We start from the raw sequence: 18395 nt of genomic DNA, 5'->3' as shown, positions 1-18395 counted from the left end.
CTACACCTTATGAAATTGTGTATGGTCAGGCTCCAGCTGTCCATATTCCATATGTTTCAGCGGATAGTAAAGTACCGACCAATTAAGTGTGCTGCTTTGCTTTTATTTTGGCTGTGTACTAAAATAGATAAGAGTTGTAAAAATTATGAATTTATAATTTAATTTTTTTTTTCCAGTATTGAGGGATTTGGCGAAGTAGAGCCTACAGAACATGATATCATTTTAGGAGTACATAATTGTGTAGGTAATGTTTATTGGGTAATTTATGAGTTGTTTCAAATAACCACGAGATTGTCAATATCGACACATGTAAGTATGGTGTGTGGTGGCTATGGGATCCTGCCGAGAAGGGAAGAACATAAGGCAAAAAAAAGGGTGGCAGGGGCTGCTCGAGGTATTTTAGGGTAAGGAAGGCAGAAGAAAATGGTGGGAATATTGCTTAATGTGCAAGTTACGGGCAAAGATAAGGATCAATTGAATTAGGGGCAAAGCTTTCAAGGAGACTAAGAACTCAAAATAGTTGAATACCGCACTTTTTAATTACCAACAATATTTACACGGGCGTCTTGCATTTGAGGTCATGAGGCCAATATATTTATCTCAATATTAATCACGTAACATTTACACGAAAATCTCACACATATGAACTTCTTGTACATGAACCACTTTTTTTTTGTTCTCAATATTTTCGGATATTGTAGCTATGTAATAAATAAGATGTTGGTTTTGGATTGATGGTTCAGGAAACAAAAGGCCCCATCAAAGTAAACAACCAATGGCTGCTTTCTTCTTATACCGAAAGAGGGGGAAACAACTTTGCTTGGAGAGGGGAAGAAATACGTGAGGTAATTGCATAGATATATAATCTGATCTAAGTTACTAAAGTGAAGAAAGCTACTAAAGTGAGATCTATTTTATCTTATCATGTATGTGTTAGGCTTCAAAGATCATTTTTATGTGCACCAGTTTTCAAATACTTGTGTGCGCCTGTCAAATAAAAGGTCTATGATTTCAAGATGAAAGATACTACGAATTTATGCCTAAGATTTAACCATTTGAGAAGAACTTTTTACTATGAAAATGTAAAAGCTGGCACCCCAAAAAAACTTGGAAAATTCACAAGTTTAGTTAAAAGACGGTTTGATTTGAGAGCTCACTGTGTTCAAGTGTGAATTCAGTTTTAAAATGAAAACTAGGTTATTAAGATTGTAGGGCCTTTTGGGTTTCTTATTGATGATATTAGGGTCTCACCTTTCGTCGAGCGTTTTGACATTGGCGGAGTTGGATTTAATATAATACACTAACCCCCTCCCAGTTTGCCAAATAAAATAGGTTATTGCCGTTATATGAAGTGGTGCACTTGAGAACAGTCAACAGTTCTCGGTGGTTGTTAGCTTAGTGATTACGCATTTTTGACTAAATTCATTCTTTTCTCTTGAAGAATACTGGTGGTCTTGTATTGTTGGACTGGTTATTTGATCAGGACTCTTAGTTTAGCTGAAAAAATTTCTAATAGAAAGGTGATTTTTCATGATTTAATCTTTGGAACGTGGGAGAAGAGACCCTGAGCTGAAAGACGTGCGCAGACTGTCTCATTCTTAATTTAAACCTATTAGACACCGAAGAGGAAGAGGAGAGGTAAGACTAAGGGAACGGGGAGGAGGCGGCAGAGAAGAAGAAAAGGAAGTAGAAGGGCTGGGATAAGGGAAAGAGAGGAGGAGTTCTACAAGAATTCAACCTTGGATGCTTTTGATGCATACTTATTCTTAAGCCCTTCATTCTATAATATGTTTCAACAAGGTAACAATTGTGCCCTATACTCAAAACCTATTAGACAGATATGATCACAAAGCCACCTAGACCAGTCTAGCATTTTAAAGTCTGAAGAAAAATCGAGAGAAAGGTAATAGTTTAATATTTGGTCCTTGGTGCCCCTGCAGATAGAGAGCTCGAGTGTCATGAATCTGTGGAATACTTGAAATTAACTGGTGTTGGTATAGTATGATTGTTGATCCAAAACAAATCCAATGTGTTTGTAGGTTTTTTCCATTACTCTTTTTAGTGATTGGCTTCGTTCAACTATTTGTTTGGTTATTTTTTTATGGTCATCTGTCCGCATATTATGATTACTTAGATGTTGTCTTCATATATGTCCTTCAGCATCTAATAACCTTGTCTGTTCCTTGTTTGATTATTCATGTCGTTTCCTCCCCACCTCTGCTCCATTTAATTTCAATAATAATTCCCTCTTTTTCATCGTCACTCCTTACTTTTAACTGTTTAGACTAGGGGAGGAGAGGAGGAGCTGAGAAAGGGGGAGTAGTTGCAGGAGGAGGAGGAGGAGGCGGCGGATAAGGGGGGAAAAGTAGGAGGGGAAGGAGTAGGACAACATCAAGGAGTTTAAGAGAGGAAGAGGCCGCAAAGGCGGCTAAGGAAGGGGAAAGGGAAGAAGTAGGAGGGGAAAATGGTGCAAAGAAGAAAGGGAGTGGCAGGGAAGAGTGGGCAAGTGTTGGTTAAGAACTGTAGTGCACAATTTAGTGAGATATTTTTGCCTTTTGCATTAAATTGACTATGTTTTTTTAAAAATGTGTAGTTGTGGTCATTTGTTGCGATGCAGTCGGTGAATCCTTAACCTTGGTATTTTAGTCACGAGGCCACATAATTTATCATTAAACTTCTTGCCAGTTGGTGCGACGCGGTAGGTGAATCCTTAAAAATATGTAGTTGTGGCCATTTGGTGCGATGGGGCAATGTTCATGTTACCGTAGAAGCTCATATAGGGTTCAAAGTAATTTATATTAACTTCTTGCAGAGTTGTACTGACATGTTGACCTTGATCATGAAACAAACACAGACTTCTGCGCTTTATAATTTTGACCTTCATTTCAAAACTTGAAACTTTTTTTTTGAGTAATCTTGAATTTATAACTCTTGTTTGTGATAAATATTTTATTTTCTAAGAACTTGGACTCTGATTAACAGCAGGAGAAGAATAATCTCAGCATTGAAAGATTGGAGGAAGGAAGTTACAGAGAGACCGTTTAAAACATAGAGAATCAGCAGGTGGATTTCGGCCTCACCATTGATAAGAGCTTTCTAACAAGATACTGTCTCCTCTAAGAATAATTTAGCAAAGCGTTCATTTAGTCATTTTGTGTTCTAATCTCGGTCTTTAGATCTGTTTGCCAAAGGCATATGCCTTTGTGGTCCTATCGTTCCACCATATTTTTTGCGACTCTTGTACTATAATTATTTTGCATTAAACATGACGTTTTCAAGCATTAACGGCCACCATTATATAAATATATAATGGACCATGCATCTTTCTATCATACACTACCGACTTACTTTCGCTAAGCGTTCCACCAAATTGGAGCACCGCGCCCGATAGGGCGCGGTGCAACAACTAGTGTTAAAAAAAGTTTAAGCAATAATTACCAAAAAATATTTTACCTTATATGAAATTCACAACCCTTTGATTTATTATATCATACAGTGACATGTTATTTGGTAAATAAATCTACAACGTGAAAGCCAATTTGGATTCTCTTCATTTTTTTCCTTCGTGTTTTCTCTCTAATACACTAATATTTTAATATATTTTATGTTTTCATAAACATTACTTTTATAAAGATTACAACCATTAGATCGTGACAAACGAATTCGAACTGTCTATTAGAAATAAATGGAGAGAATTCAAACCGCGTGAAGGCATGCCACTCCGTTTTTATAAAGCAAGACACATTCACTATTTATAAGTAATGAGAAATATAAATGAAGCTCACTTCCGTTTTTGTACTTATTAATAAAGGATAAAGTCTCTACTATATCTATTGGTGTCAATTTATGTGTTTCGAGTTAACAAAGCAATATGTAAACTACACATTATTGGATTGCATACGCTTTTGACTTCTTTTTAGAACGGAAAAATATACATAAAATAATGACCTTGATTGGTTAGACAAAATGAAGGAAAGGGAAGGGATGTTTATACATAAATTGTACATTTTTACATTTGTTTTCAAATGGAGTGTGCAGCAATTGAAAAATGTCGACACTAATATTTAAAAGTATGAAAAAGTATATACGAAGTACTAAACTAATAAGAAATTCAAAAAACTAAAATATACTCTTTATAAACTAAGACGTAAGCCACTGGTCTATGATATACTTGTATACTCTTATAAAGCAAAACGCTCAATTACTTACATATATATGATATAACAAAAGGGTAAATGATCTGTCAAATTTATAAAATTGATTGAATAGCTTAATCTTGAGATAAAGTACCCCTAACATTAATCTGCAAGAAAAAAAAAACAATCACCCATTATATATGCAATGTAGAGTCTATTAAATTAACTACAAAGTATAATATGTAAATGCAATGATCAATGAAATAAACTTACTTGTTGCGAAGGATGTGAGATTTTACCAAGAATAAAAGTGTCTAAAGTGGTTTCATGAAATGACAACTGCAAAGATTGTAATATGCATATGTGAAGTACAAATCATGGAGGAAAAATCAGAAATTTATAGGAATTGAGAAATAATAGTGGTTACTCTTACATTCAAGAAGCCATGTCAAAAGACAGGTAATCAATTCAAAATTTTATAGAAATTTATTTCCATCTTTCACCTTTGGAATTCTTTGGCATTTATGTCATTAAAAAAGGGTAATTATTAATTTGCTTAAGCTTTGAATTATTATTTTTTCACAATAATTTGTTTAATAAGTTAGGAGAGGGATTTAGAGTATGTGATGTGGTTAAGTAATGTGTTATAGGTAGGCTTTAATTATATTTGTGTAGATTAATTAATATTAACCAATAGAAAAATGACATGTGAATTAAAATTAAATGTGTTAAGTAGCCTTTTAATTAAATTGTATAGATTTATGAGAGGAAACCAAAAAGTTTGTATTAATTTAGTATTAGAGATTTAGTTTTTTTTTTTAATTTGTATTTGCAACTAATATTTTTGAAATTTTTTGTACTTATTTGTATCACTTTTAAATAAATGAATGAAATGTAGAATTATTGTCAATTAGGTCATCAACATGTCTTTAAATATTATTTATTGATAGATTAAAGAAATATTATAAGATCTCTATTTTGAGATCAACAATCACCTAATAATGGTTGAAAATCATTCAACACCTGAAAAAAATATAATATAAATGATAAAAAAATAAGGACTATTGTCATGATGGTTGAAAAAGTAAATTGTAAAATTTTAATGGTTTTTCATAATTATCTACATTTATTTTTTTACTATTAATTATGAGAGTAACTTTTAAATGTGGAATTGATAATTTCTTTTTCATGTATACTAATATGCTAGTATTTCCACGTGGACTATATTTCACCACGTCATAATTAATTGTTGTCATGTCACATTTATTTTGCCAATGTGGCATTTAGCCCATGTCTACGTGGCTTTTAATGTCTAGCCTTTTAATAATATCTTTATAAACTAAGACGTAAGCCACTGGTCTATGATATACTTGTATACTTTTATAAGGCAAAACGCTCAATTAGTTACATATATATGATATAACAAAAGGGTAAATGATCTGTCAAATTTATAAAATTGATTGAATAGCTTAATCTTGAGATAAAGTACCCCTAACATTAATGTGCAGGAAAAAGAAAAACAATCGCCCATTATATATGACAATGTAGAGTCTATTAAATTAACTACAAAGTATAATATGTAAATGCAATGATCAATGAAACAAACTTACTTGTTGCGAAAGATGTGAGATTTTACCAAAAATAAAAGTGTCTAAAGTGGTTTCATGAAATGACAACTGCAAAGATTGTAATATGCATATGTGAAGTTCAAATCATGGAGGAAAAATCAGAAATTTATAGGAATTGAGAAATAATAGTGGTTACTCTTACATTCAAGAAGCCATGTCAAAAGACATGTAATCAATTCAAAATTTTATAGAAATTTATTTCCATCTTTTCCCTTTGGAATTGTGTGGCATTTATGTCATTAAAAAGGGTAATTATTAATTTGCTTAAGCTTTGAATTATTATTTTTTCACAATAATTTGTTTAATAAGTTAGGAGAGGGATTTAGAGTATGTGATGTGGTTAAGAAATGTGTTATTGGTAGGCTTTAATTATATTTGTGTAGATTAATTAATATTAACCAATATAAAAATGACATGTGAATTAAAATTAAATGTGTTAAGTAGCCTTTTAATTAAATTGTATAGATTTATGAGAGGAAACCAAAAAGTTTGTATTAATTTAGTATTAGAGATTTAGTTTTTTTTTTAATTTGTATTTGCAACTAATATTTTTGAAATTGTTTGTACTTATTTGTATCACTTTTAAATAAATGAATGAAATGTAGAATCATTGTAAATTAGGTCATCAACATGTCTTTAAATATTATTTATTGATAGATTAAATAAATATTATAAGATCTCTATTTTGAGATCAACAATCACCTAATAATGGTTAAAAACCATTCAACACCTGAAAAAATATAATATAAATGATAAAAAAAAATAAGGATTATTGTCATGATGGTTGAAAAAGTAAATTGTGAAATTTTAATTGTTTTTCATAATTATCTACATTTATTTTTTTACCATTAATTATGACAGTAATTAACTTTTAAATGTGGAATTGATAATTTTTTTTTCATGTATACTACTATGCTAGTATTTCCACGTGGACTATATTCCGCCACGTCACAATTAATTGTTGCCATGTCACATTTATTTTGCCAATGTGGCATTTAGCCCATGTCTACGTGACTTTTAATGACTACCCTTTTAATAATATTTATAGATGATAGAATCAGTTTGATAACGTGTAAGCTGTCATCTAGGGTGTAGATGGTCACAAATGCTTGTAATGGATGTATGGTGTACGGATTCATTGTTTCATTAATATATTTTTTACCTTCCACCAAAAAAAATATTCGAATATTTAAAATTTAAACTTTCACTTACGAGTTATATACTTATATGTACTTGTTATTGAAAGAACGCAGCATTATGTCATTAAAGTTCATAGATTATCACTGAAATTTCGATTTAAACATTCAATCACAACTACATAATTATTGTTTGGATAGTTTCATAATAAATTATTATTAATCAATCTTTGTATGCTATAAACGATGTGTGTTATTCAAATTTCATAACATTAACCTCGTAGAGTTAGTTATATAGCAATAGAGGTTTGTTTGCGCCATCATAGGAACTAATTCTAACTAGTCACTAACTCATTGTTTCAAAAGTAATCATTAACAACTAACTAGCATTAAGCAACAATTAAATCATTTTCATGTGCTATGAACATTATAAAGTATTTAACATTAACTAATCTTAGAAGTTCGTAAGATAATGACATGAATTCAACTTAAACTGGTAAAATTATCGAAAAATCGATCCGATAATGAATTGAGGATACAAGCCAGGCAAAACCCGGCCAAACCTGAAACAACCCGTCCGACTTGATAACGAACACTATAGTAACCCGACCCAACAACAATGACCCGACCCAACCAATAGGCGACTCGAGCAAATCTATTTGAATGACCGATTCAACAACGACTCAAACCGACCTATAAGTGATCTAAACCCGACCCGAAGCTGACATGAATATAGTCCTGACCCACATGACTCGAACTCGATATGACCCAACCCGACCAGACCCGACCTAAATTCGTGACTGACCTGATTGCCACCTGTACATGTATATTTCTGTAACACCCCCATACACCAAGGTGCCTTACGAAGACCACCCTAACACATGGAGATGCTACCATCTCGATTACCCGAGGTATAGTAATCAAAGGAGATCATAAAGAAACATACTTTAAGTAATAAAGTTTAATGTGCGTACAACAAAACTAAACTGAAAGTAAAATACAACTGTTTCAAAACTGAAATCCAACTAAATTAAAAATGTCATAACAACACAGCGGAAGACTAAAAACTCTAACACGTGGTGACTCTATCCCCAGCTAGATCCCGCGCGTACTCCAAAGAAATACCTGCTAATCAACTGCTCACCATCCTCAAATGGATCACCACAGTTTTTAAAACATTTAAACAGGGTCAATTACTCCATAAACAAAATAAGTAATCAACAACATCCAATTATACAAACACATTCTCCAACTCCGTCGTAGCCCTGCCAGAATATCCATCGCAACAGATATTCCACTCCGTCAGTGGGGACCGCAGCCGTACCACATAAGCCCCACTCAACACCATAGAGCGAATAACCCATGTCCATTAATGTGCACACCCCCCCTTGTGATGGGAACCACAAGGGACGAATCAAGGGCGTGAAACCACTCTCGCAAGTGATTCCACTCAGCCAAGGGCGCACCTCACGAACCACATACAACAAACAACCAATCCACAATACCAATGTAAACATGCTAATTCCAATTAACGATAACAATAATCATGCCAATCAAACAATCATGTCATCTTATATTATTTACGCAGTCAACTGAGTAGGGAAACCCTACCTGAAACGGAATCACCAACAATAAAAGCAGCGGATAAAAAAGGCTCCTCTACGAAATCACCTCCTATAATCAATAATCACATAATTAAAAATCTACACATAATCACTCCCAAAAATCCCCCAAATTACCCGATTAGGGTTTAACCAACATTAACTATATGACATAAAAACAATATAGAAAACTTACCCACAAGATGACAATCACAAAGGTATGATGAACTCAGAAATCCGACAACCCTAGCCTTGATTTTATAGCAAAGAGAGAAGAGGATTTGAACGTCGCTTTGTTTTTCTTTTGTAAAGGTTTAGAAAATAAAAGTAAAAGTAAAAGAACTGTCAAAATAACTTTAAATACCTCTTCACGCATTACTATCAAACCCGGCCGAAAAACCGTAAAACATGACTTACTCGATAGAGTAACTAACGTACTCGATCGAGTACCGCCTACTCGATCGAGTAACTACGAAGCAGAACACTCTCCAGAATGCGTCAAAGACTTACTCGACAGAGTAAGCCCTTCTCGATAGAATACCCTACAGCTCAAATATCTAAGGTATTACAGTCTTCCCTCCTTAAAAATGAATTTCGTCCCCGAAGTTCAAACCCATCATGAAAAACAAACTCACCATACTCAACTATAACGCAACAACACAACTATAACACAAAACAAAACTTAAACACAACTTAACAACCCAAAACATATACTAAACTTGACCAAAACTGACCAAAAATCGTACCAATGCGATCATCTCCTACCCCCCTTAAAGAAACATGGTTACGTCCCCGTAACCACACATACCTGATCAAAAAGAGACGGATAGCGCTCCTTCATAGCTTCTTTCGCCTGCCAAGTTGTTTCCCCGACATTGTGATTGGACCACAAAACCTTTAGCAACACTGTCTCCCCAGTTCTAGTCTTGCGAACCTTGCGATCTAGAATCTCTTTTCGCACTTTAAGGTAAGACAAAGATTCATCCAACTCAATGTGTTCAACCTCTAGCACATGAGAAGGGTCACTCACATACCTCCGTAGTTGAGACACATGAAACACATTGTGTACACGATTCAAAGCTGGTGGCAAAGCTAACCGATAAGCAACCTCTCCCACACGATCCAAAATATCATAAGGGCTAATGAACTTCTGACTTAGCTTCCCTTTCTTACCAAACCGCATCATACTCCCGCATGGGTGACACCTTCAAAAGGACCTTATCTCCAACTTGGAACTCAATGTCCCGACGATGCAAAACCGCATAACTCTTTTGTCGATCCTTGGCCGCCTTCATCTTTTTCCGAATCAACTTCACTTGTTCAACCATATCTTGTACCATCTGTGGCCCTAAAACCACTGCCTATGCGCTATCATCCCAAAAAATCGGACTCCTACACCTCCTTCCATACAACGCCTCAAACAGAGCCATCCCAATACTCGTATGGTAGCTCTTGTTATAAGAAAACTCAACCAGATCCAACCTATCTTCCCAGCTACCACCAAACTCCATCACATAAGCCCTTAGCATGTCCTCTAAAGTCTTCATAGTTCTCTCCGTCAGCCCATCTGTCGCAGGATGAAATGCAGTACTCATCTTCAAAGTAGTCCCCATCAATTCCTGCAATTCTTGCCAAAACCAAGAGATGAATCTCGCATCCTGATCTGACACAATGTCCTTTGGCACCCCATGTAGTCTCACTACATTCTTCTTGTAGCCATTTGCCAACTGCACCTTACTACATGTATCTTTCATGGGAATAAAATGAGCTGACTTGGTCAATCGATCAACGATCACCAGAATTATGTTATTATCTTGCTGAGTTCTCGGTAATCCCACAATGAAATCCATGGAGATAGATTCCCATTTCCACTCAGGTACCTCTAGAGACTGAATCTTACCTTGCGGTCATCACTGCTCCCTTTTGTCTCTCTGGCAAGTCAAACATCGACCTACAAACTCATCTGTCTCCCTCTTCATCCCAGACCACCAAAACTTCTTCTTAGGATCCCTATAAAGCTTGTCATCACCTGGATGCACTGAATATGGAGTGCAATGAGCCTCTGTCATGATTATCTTTTTCAGCTCCTCATCCTTAGGCACACACCATCTCCCATCAAACCAAACACTCCCATCAGAATGAATAGAGAACCGAGACACTGTCCCCGTTTCTACTCTAGCCCTCCACTCCTGAATGTTAGAATCAAGAGCCTGTTTCCTGCGAATATTATCATAAAGATCAGGTTCAACTGTCAAATCTCCCCTAGCATCCACCTTCTAGATCACATGTATCCCCATCTTGGTCACTTCATCTTTTAACCTCATCAGTGACATAGATGTGCATAGAGAATGCACACTCTTCCTACTCAACGCATCGGCCACAATATTCGCTTTCCCTTCATGGTATATAATATCCATGTCATAGTCTCCAATGAGCTCCATCCACCTCCTCTGTCGCATATTCAACTCATTTTGAGTAAAGATGCACTTTAAACTTTTGTGATCAGAAAACACCTTAAAGGTCGCCCTATATAGATAATGTCTCAAATCCTGAGAGCAAACACAACTGCACCCAACTCTAGATCATGCGTCGGATAGTTCTCCTCATAAGACTTCAACTGCCTAGAAGCATAGGCAATGACTTTTTTGTTCTGCATCAACACACAACCCAACCCGTTCTTCGAAGCATCTGTATACACCTCGAAATTCTCACTCCCTTCAGGTAAAGCCAAGACTGGAGCTGTAATCAAACGATCCTTTAATGTTCGACATTTGTGGTGATTGTATATTTGTATATATTAAACTCTTTATTGAATATTTAAGGTTTTTTTTAAATTATACAATGTTATAATAACGTTTATATGTACACATACATTTGATAACAACTAGTGTATCTCTGTATAAAAGAGAGGAGGAACTAGACTTGGCCAAAGCAACAGTTTGGCCCAACCCGACCCGGATCACGGGTTAAATTTGGCATGGCCCGTTCGGCCTTAACCTTGGCCCGCCTCATACACAGGCCGAGTACAGGTTTCACATTTTGAACCCGACCCTCCATTTGGTTCGCCCTTTTAAGAAAAACTAAAAATAAATAAAAAAATGAGTAAGGCCCACCTGCCCGCCCCGCTTGTCCGGCCTGCCTTAGACCCATCAGAGCCCGGGTTCGGGTAGCTTCCCCATACAGCCCGGCCCGACCCTCCAGGCCACCCCATTCACGGACCGATTAAGGGCTCGTCCCCGACCCCCGTGATCAGGTTTAGGAGGAAGAATACTTAAGCTCAAGAGAGTCAAAGTTAAACCTGGCAAAATTAACCCGACCCGAGACCCGAAATTGACTCGAGCCACCCGAAAGTGACCTCAAATCCAAATTGACCGACCTGGCCGAAAATGACCTGAACTTTCTTGACCCGTAACTGACCTGACATAGCGACCCGAGACCCGAAATTAACTCGAGCTACTACACCCAAAAGTGACCTGAAATCCAAATTGACCGACCTGGCCCGAAAATGACCCGAGTTTTTTTATCTGTAATTGACCTGACATTGTAATACCCCCATATTCAGAGGAGCCTTAACTAGGCCTTCCTTAGCATATAAGGGCATTACCATCTCGGTTGCCCGAGGAAAGCAGTTACCAAACGTCAATAAAAGAACTATTAAGTTATATACAAGTGATTCAAACCAAAATACAATACAAGGTACAACTCAAAGACTACTCGCTATGACCATCATATCTCGTGAAGACTCATCCCTGCCCGGACTCCAGCTATCCACGACATCAACACCTGCTAAGACCGACTGCTCACCATAAGGGATCACGGCAGACACATAACAAACAAACAACCACACAAGGTCAGTACTGAGATAAGACAAGACAACGACAACTACAATCAACAATACAAACGCCATTACCAACTCCAACCACAGTCACCACAACCCAATCAACTCACATCGATCGTCCACCGGACCACCCGCCCGCGTGGGGGACCGCAGCCGTTCCCACCTAAGCCCCGCTCATCATACGAGCGATGACCCTGTCCCATTAATGTGCACATCCCCTTTCGTGGCGGGTTCCACGAAGGGCGAAACTAGGGCGTGAAGTCACTCCCGCAAGTGACCCCACTCACCGAGAACGGCTCTCGAGAACCACCAACCAGTAATCACAATCACAAACACAGTACAATCAATTACTCTGTCAAACAATCACAATACTAACATAACGACCGACACACTAGACTATCTACAGAAACTGAGTAGGCGAACCTACCTTTAAGCGACCGCAACCAATCCATGCCGACAGATAACATATCCAGCAACCAAGCAACGCCTATTACCATCATGCAAATATCTATTACTATCAATCAAACCCTAACTATAGAGACAAGGACACGGATGATGATTGTGACATACCTATAAGGAGAGACAAGGCAAAAGACCGCTACCCGACTCTAGAGACGCTCTTCTAAGGCACAAGGATCTTCACAAAGGCTTCCATGGAGGTTTTGAGGTGAAGGGAAGGAAAGAGGCGGCGAAGGATAGGAGGAAAGTGGCGGAAGTGATTTGCGGATTTAACAAAACGCGATATAAAACCCTCATTTGAAAACCAGGCACTCGATCGAGTACCCAACCTACTCGATCGAGTGGCCCCCTACTCGATCGAGTACCCTAGCTACTCGATCGAGTAGCCTCTACTCTATCGAGTACCACTCTTAAAACGCACCCCAAGATGGTTTTGGCACACTTCCCTAAGGTTACTCCCGCTCCCAAGGACAGTCAACGCTGGTCAAAGGATCCCTAAAAGGGCGGGTATTACAGTCTTCCCCCCTTAAAAAGAACTTCGTCCCCGAAGTTCAACTCACCTCTCCCGCTCATGGCACGGAACCAACCCAATCTCACCAATCTTCCCGATCAGGTCATCACCCCTTGTAAACACCATTCCCCCCCCTCATGTCATCATCATCACCGTCCACAAATAAACCTATCGACTCTTGTCACTATCATGCAAGCTTTATCACAGTCACCGTTATTTTATATACACCTAAAACATCCGACGCGCAGTGCGAATCGCCGCTCACGAACTTCCAACATACACTAATTACTGTCCAACCATCCATCTAGAACATGTCTCACATCAACTTTCATATGGTACAACTAATGCCACCATGTTACTTGGCAACATGATTCAGATACAATCACACTCACTTTAAAGGACCAAAGAAAATAAGTCGTTATAATTCAACAACAAAATTTTTTTTTTTTTTTTCAACACATGACACCAACCGCCTTATAAACAACCACCAACAATATTATAAACAAGCAAAACACTATTCGAAAACAACCTTTTTATTTCGCGACATTACTCTTCCCCTCTAAAAAGGAACTTCGTCCCCGAAGTTCACCACCCAAATTACCACGCATTTTACTTATTATTTGATTCATGACATGGGTTAAACACGTTATCTATTGCGGACATTACTCGTTAAGCACGCAGTCGTTAAATTGGCAATTATACACTAACCACCGGACTAGTTAGCTGTCTTTCAGAGGGCACGATAATATGGTATGCACAAGCATAGGCGAAGTTACAACGGCGACAAATAGATCGTAAGGAGGCGTATGCAGTATTAAAGTAACAAGAACTTATTACCGCCTTACTAATTGTGACAAATACGCTTATAAACTTTAAGCACGACTTCCAACATATGAATTAACGGTTTAAAGGTGTTACTACGCATTCACAACTACTTTAAACATTAAACTCGCAAATATAAAACAGTTGAACATTTTTAATTTCCAAAAACCCCCTGTAACAGTGCTACTCGATCGAGTAACTAGCGGTACTCGATCGAGTGCCATGCTACTCGATCGAGTGTCTTGGCTACTCGATCGAGTAGCCCGAGATCAGAATGTCTCCTTTCTTCCTTTCCTGCAGCTACTCGATAGAGTGTGGGGTACTCTGTCGAGTACCTGCAGGTCAAGTACTTTTCATAACCCGTCGTAAACCCAACATATAACACATGATTGTCACATAAATTGAGTCGGGATGATGCCCCGACTCTCAATAATCCTGCAAAAGGTTAGAGTAGCAATTCCGGCCTTATGGCCAATCATACAGATCCGACTAAGTCTCAATAATAAAAGGAAATAGCCACCAAAGTCTAACAACAATACCACCATCTAACATCAACTACTATCAACAAAGCTAAGAACGAGGAGTATCACTCCTCCTGCTGCTGCTGCTGCTCGAACATCACCTCATCATCACCACCACCGAAGTACTGCTCCGTGACCCGATCCCCGCATCCACCCCCGCTCCGCTCCCGGGCCCACGTACCATGGGGTCAAGCCACCGTAAGGGAAGGACTGAGGTGCCCCCACGTCGACTGATCCACCCCGTAGGAATGGAAAACCCCGAGTAGTTCCGACTCCACTCCACCAAATCGGATGCGGTCCCTCGGTCCCTATCCCCTGAGTGTACGCCATCTCGTGCATGTTCCGAAGTGTCAAGGTAGATGACACTCTCTTCGCCATGGTAATCGGATCGCGTCTCGGGGTGTCGAGGTAAGGGTAGCATGGGAAAGCTGGCTGCTTCGCTGCGGTGCTCGGGCCGTGGCCTAGACTCGAGGCCCTCTCTCTCACTCGACGGGGTCCCCTCACCACTCTAGGCCTCTCTGCCGCCTGAACTCCCGCATTCTCACCCTTCGTCGGCTCCGGCATCTCCGTGAGAATGGTATCGTCGATGAGATAGGTCTGTAGCTGGCGGGGTACGTCCTCATCCTCCTCCTCCTCATCATCGGAGTCCACCGTCACTACTGTCGGCTCCAAGGGCTCCGTGGGTGGGAGGTGCTCGGGAGCTGGAATTTTCATCCAACTCATCCCATGCACCCTCCATGCTAGGCTGCCGTCCGCCAAGGTTCTCAACCATTTCAGGTCGAGGTAGTATTCACGATCCATGGTAGGCACTGGTGTAGCTAGAGGCACGTACGCCGAAGAAGCCTCAAAGGAGGTTAGCTTTTCAGCTAACCGAGTGGCAATGGCACCACAACTCAGGTACCGGGAAGAGGAAGAAGCCATCAAGGCAAGAGCAGCACAGACTATAAAAGGAGCGTTAAAGACCACCTTCTTGGCCCGCTCCGGGTTGAGGTACGACATCAAAAGCAAGACCTCATGGTTATTTAACTTACTAATATCCTTCCGGTCATAGAGGAGGTTCGAGAGAGAACGGAGAAAGATCCTCAAGGTAATATGCTGAACATCGTTAATCAGCATGTTGCTCGAGGTGGGAGCTTGCTTCCCCAGTCAAGCAAGGCATTAGGCGGCAGACGCCGCACTCAGCTGGAATGTCAGTGATGGAGTCCTTGGGAGGCTTGGCCAACCCAAGGTGAGAGGCAAACAGGTCCATAGTCAACAGAAAACTGGTATTCATCAATCTAAACTCAACAATCTGACCCACTGGGTCATAGTTAAAAGAGCTCAGGAACTCCAAGGTAAGAAAAGGGTAAGTATGCTTCCTCAGCCTATACAAACCAGTAAAACCCAAGGTCTCGAATATATGACGGACATCCGTCTCTATTTCCAACTCTTCTAACACACCGGTGTCTATACACTTTGTGGGTCTCATCTTGCGTTTTTGTAAAGCTACAAAATGCTCTCTTTGCTTAAAGTCAACAAAAACAACAGAAGGGTACTCAGAAACTGCGGGTACTACCGGTCCACTAGCCTCCCCCCTCTCAAGTGGATCAACCCTTCCCCGTTTACTCTGACGGGTTCCAAGGTTTAGTCTCGGCATCTGCTTTAGACATATGTTCAAACAATTTATATAAACATGCAAGCATATACTTCATGTAATTTGGGTTCTATATACTTAGTAAGTTTACTAATTCATCAACCAGTTCCATATTTGAAGCACATAAATCATGTCACCAAACTTAGTTGCTCAGCTAGGTACACACCAATTTTCCAACCATTCTCAGCATGTGAAGCACATATTTCACGTTGTTACTTTGAGTATGAAAATAAGTATACATGTTCATTAGCAGTTTCTACGATTTCAACACACAAGTTCATATTATTACTACTCATAAGGCATAGTGGTGAAAGTAAGTATCATGATGGCCGCATATGTTCAGCGAATTTGAATACCCTATCATGCTTCTAAGGGTTGTTCTAGTACATTGCTAATTACATGTTACTAATTCAAGAGAATGAATAATTTATGACAAATTTATATCACCCTTCACTATTATGTAAAACCACTCAATCAAAATTTTCAGACGGTCTTTACAGCTGTGAAAATTGTGGCATGTATTCATCAATCATTGTTTCTATTATCATATTGAAGTTCAATTCATGCTTATATTATCAATTACAACATCAATTTTCTAATTCTAAGTCACGAATTTCTCATAAGGCACTTTTAAGACGGAGTTTTAAGGCAACTTTTCAAGGGTAAAATCATCAAAATCTATCCTTCAACATGATATAATCAATACTTAAGGTTCAATTCTACCATCTAACCATTGTAAAACAACCAAAAATCAACTTCAATTTTTGGTAACCCTAGAAATTTCGATTCCCACTATGTAAGTTTCTAATCTAATCTACAGCAATTAGTCACCAACAAGCACGAATAGGAGGCATGTGAATCATATTCCAACCATCAAAACAACAACTTACTCATGTGAATCGAAGTTTTCAGTTTATTTCACTATTTTAACACATTCAAAGTAACAAATCACATAAATTAAGAAGGATAACATACCTTGATTGATTAGTAAAGTAAAGAAACGAATTAAACAAGGAAAATCGACCCCAAGAATCACTACCAACCCGAGGGAAAGAGAGGATTTGAGAGGGAGAAAAGGATTTGAGAGTGGATTAGGATGGGGGTGTCGAAATATAGAGGAATAAGAAGAAGAAATAGAAAGAAGAAGGGTTTTAAGAAATCCCGTAGGAATTACTGCACAGTAACCTACTCGATCGAGTGCCTGGGGTACTCGATCGAGTGCCTGGGGTACTCGATCGAGTACCACCCTACTCGATCGAGTAGGGGCTAAATCGTCGAGTATCTGCAGGAAATTTTCCAAATCCCGACGCTATTGCCTCCTAACTAGGTCGAGTGAGGTCTACTCGGTCAAGTAAGCACTCGCACTCGGTCAAGTATAGCTAAGTACGAAGTAACTTGAAGATTCCTGCAAAACAACACCACGTGTCGATTCCAACTAAGTTCGGAATTCGGCACTCATTATCAAGTTCATTCATGCGTTTCTATTATTAACAAAGCCTACCATATCGTCAATCAAACGGAGTTTATTCCACTTACACTACACTCATTACTCTACTCGGTTTACCTGCTACCGAATCTTCCATAGACATAACCACATCGTCGTATTACATAAATGCATACTTTTCAAAACAAATTAATCTACCATGTTTCACATTTTATCATAAGCAATTTATCTTACTTAAATCAAATATTACGCAGCGGAAAAGTTTCAACTAAATAGCAAAGCATATACACCTTACCATATACCATGGTTCGGATTATTACTCGTCTATACTATAATTATCATTATAATCATCGCGGTAGGATCTATAATCTCACTTACAACTCCCGTCATCATAAATTCTATGGCAACTACCCCCGTGTTCACTATTCATATTACACATTCGATTTCACACTTTCACGCATCTCCATGACGAGAAATTTCGTCACGCATCACATAGCTATCATATAAGTTCACTAATCATTCAAAGAACTCAATAACTTCGTCAACAATTACCATATTCGATCCAAGCATTACTATCACACCGCTATTAATTCTAACAAAACTTAACCGGAGGTACTCCGGCACAATTAACATACATAGCACACCTAGACACACGGACTCCACATT

The 18395-nt window shown here is 38.5% G+C and overlaps 1 protein-coding gene across 1 annotated transcript; it reads right to left on the bottom strand.

Moving 5' to 3' along the window:
• Positions 1-4270: 4270 nt before the first annotated feature.
• LOC141608060 (uncharacterized) lies at positions 4271-9841 on the bottom strand. The gene is made up of 4 exons (XM_074427412.1): positions 9675-9841; positions 9310-9535; positions 4410-4475; positions 4271-4303 (listed from the first exon to the last, which is right to left on the bottom strand). The coding sequence occupies exons 1-4, from the start codon at positions 9839-9841 to the stop codon at positions 4271-4273; spliced, it is 492 nt and encodes a 163-aa protein (XP_074283513.1).
• Positions 9842-18395: the final 8554 nt, after the last annotated feature.

This window comes from Silene latifolia, chromosome 10, assembly GCF_048544455.1.
Source record: "Silene latifolia isolate original U9 population chromosome 10, ASM4854445v1, whole genome shotgun sequence".
Taxonomy (NCBI): Eukaryota; Viridiplantae; Streptophyta; class Magnoliopsida; order Caryophyllales; family Caryophyllaceae; genus Silene; species Silene latifolia.
The sequence above is the reverse complement of the archived record's forward strand: the minus strand, read 5'-3'. Positions and strand labels throughout refer to the sequence as shown.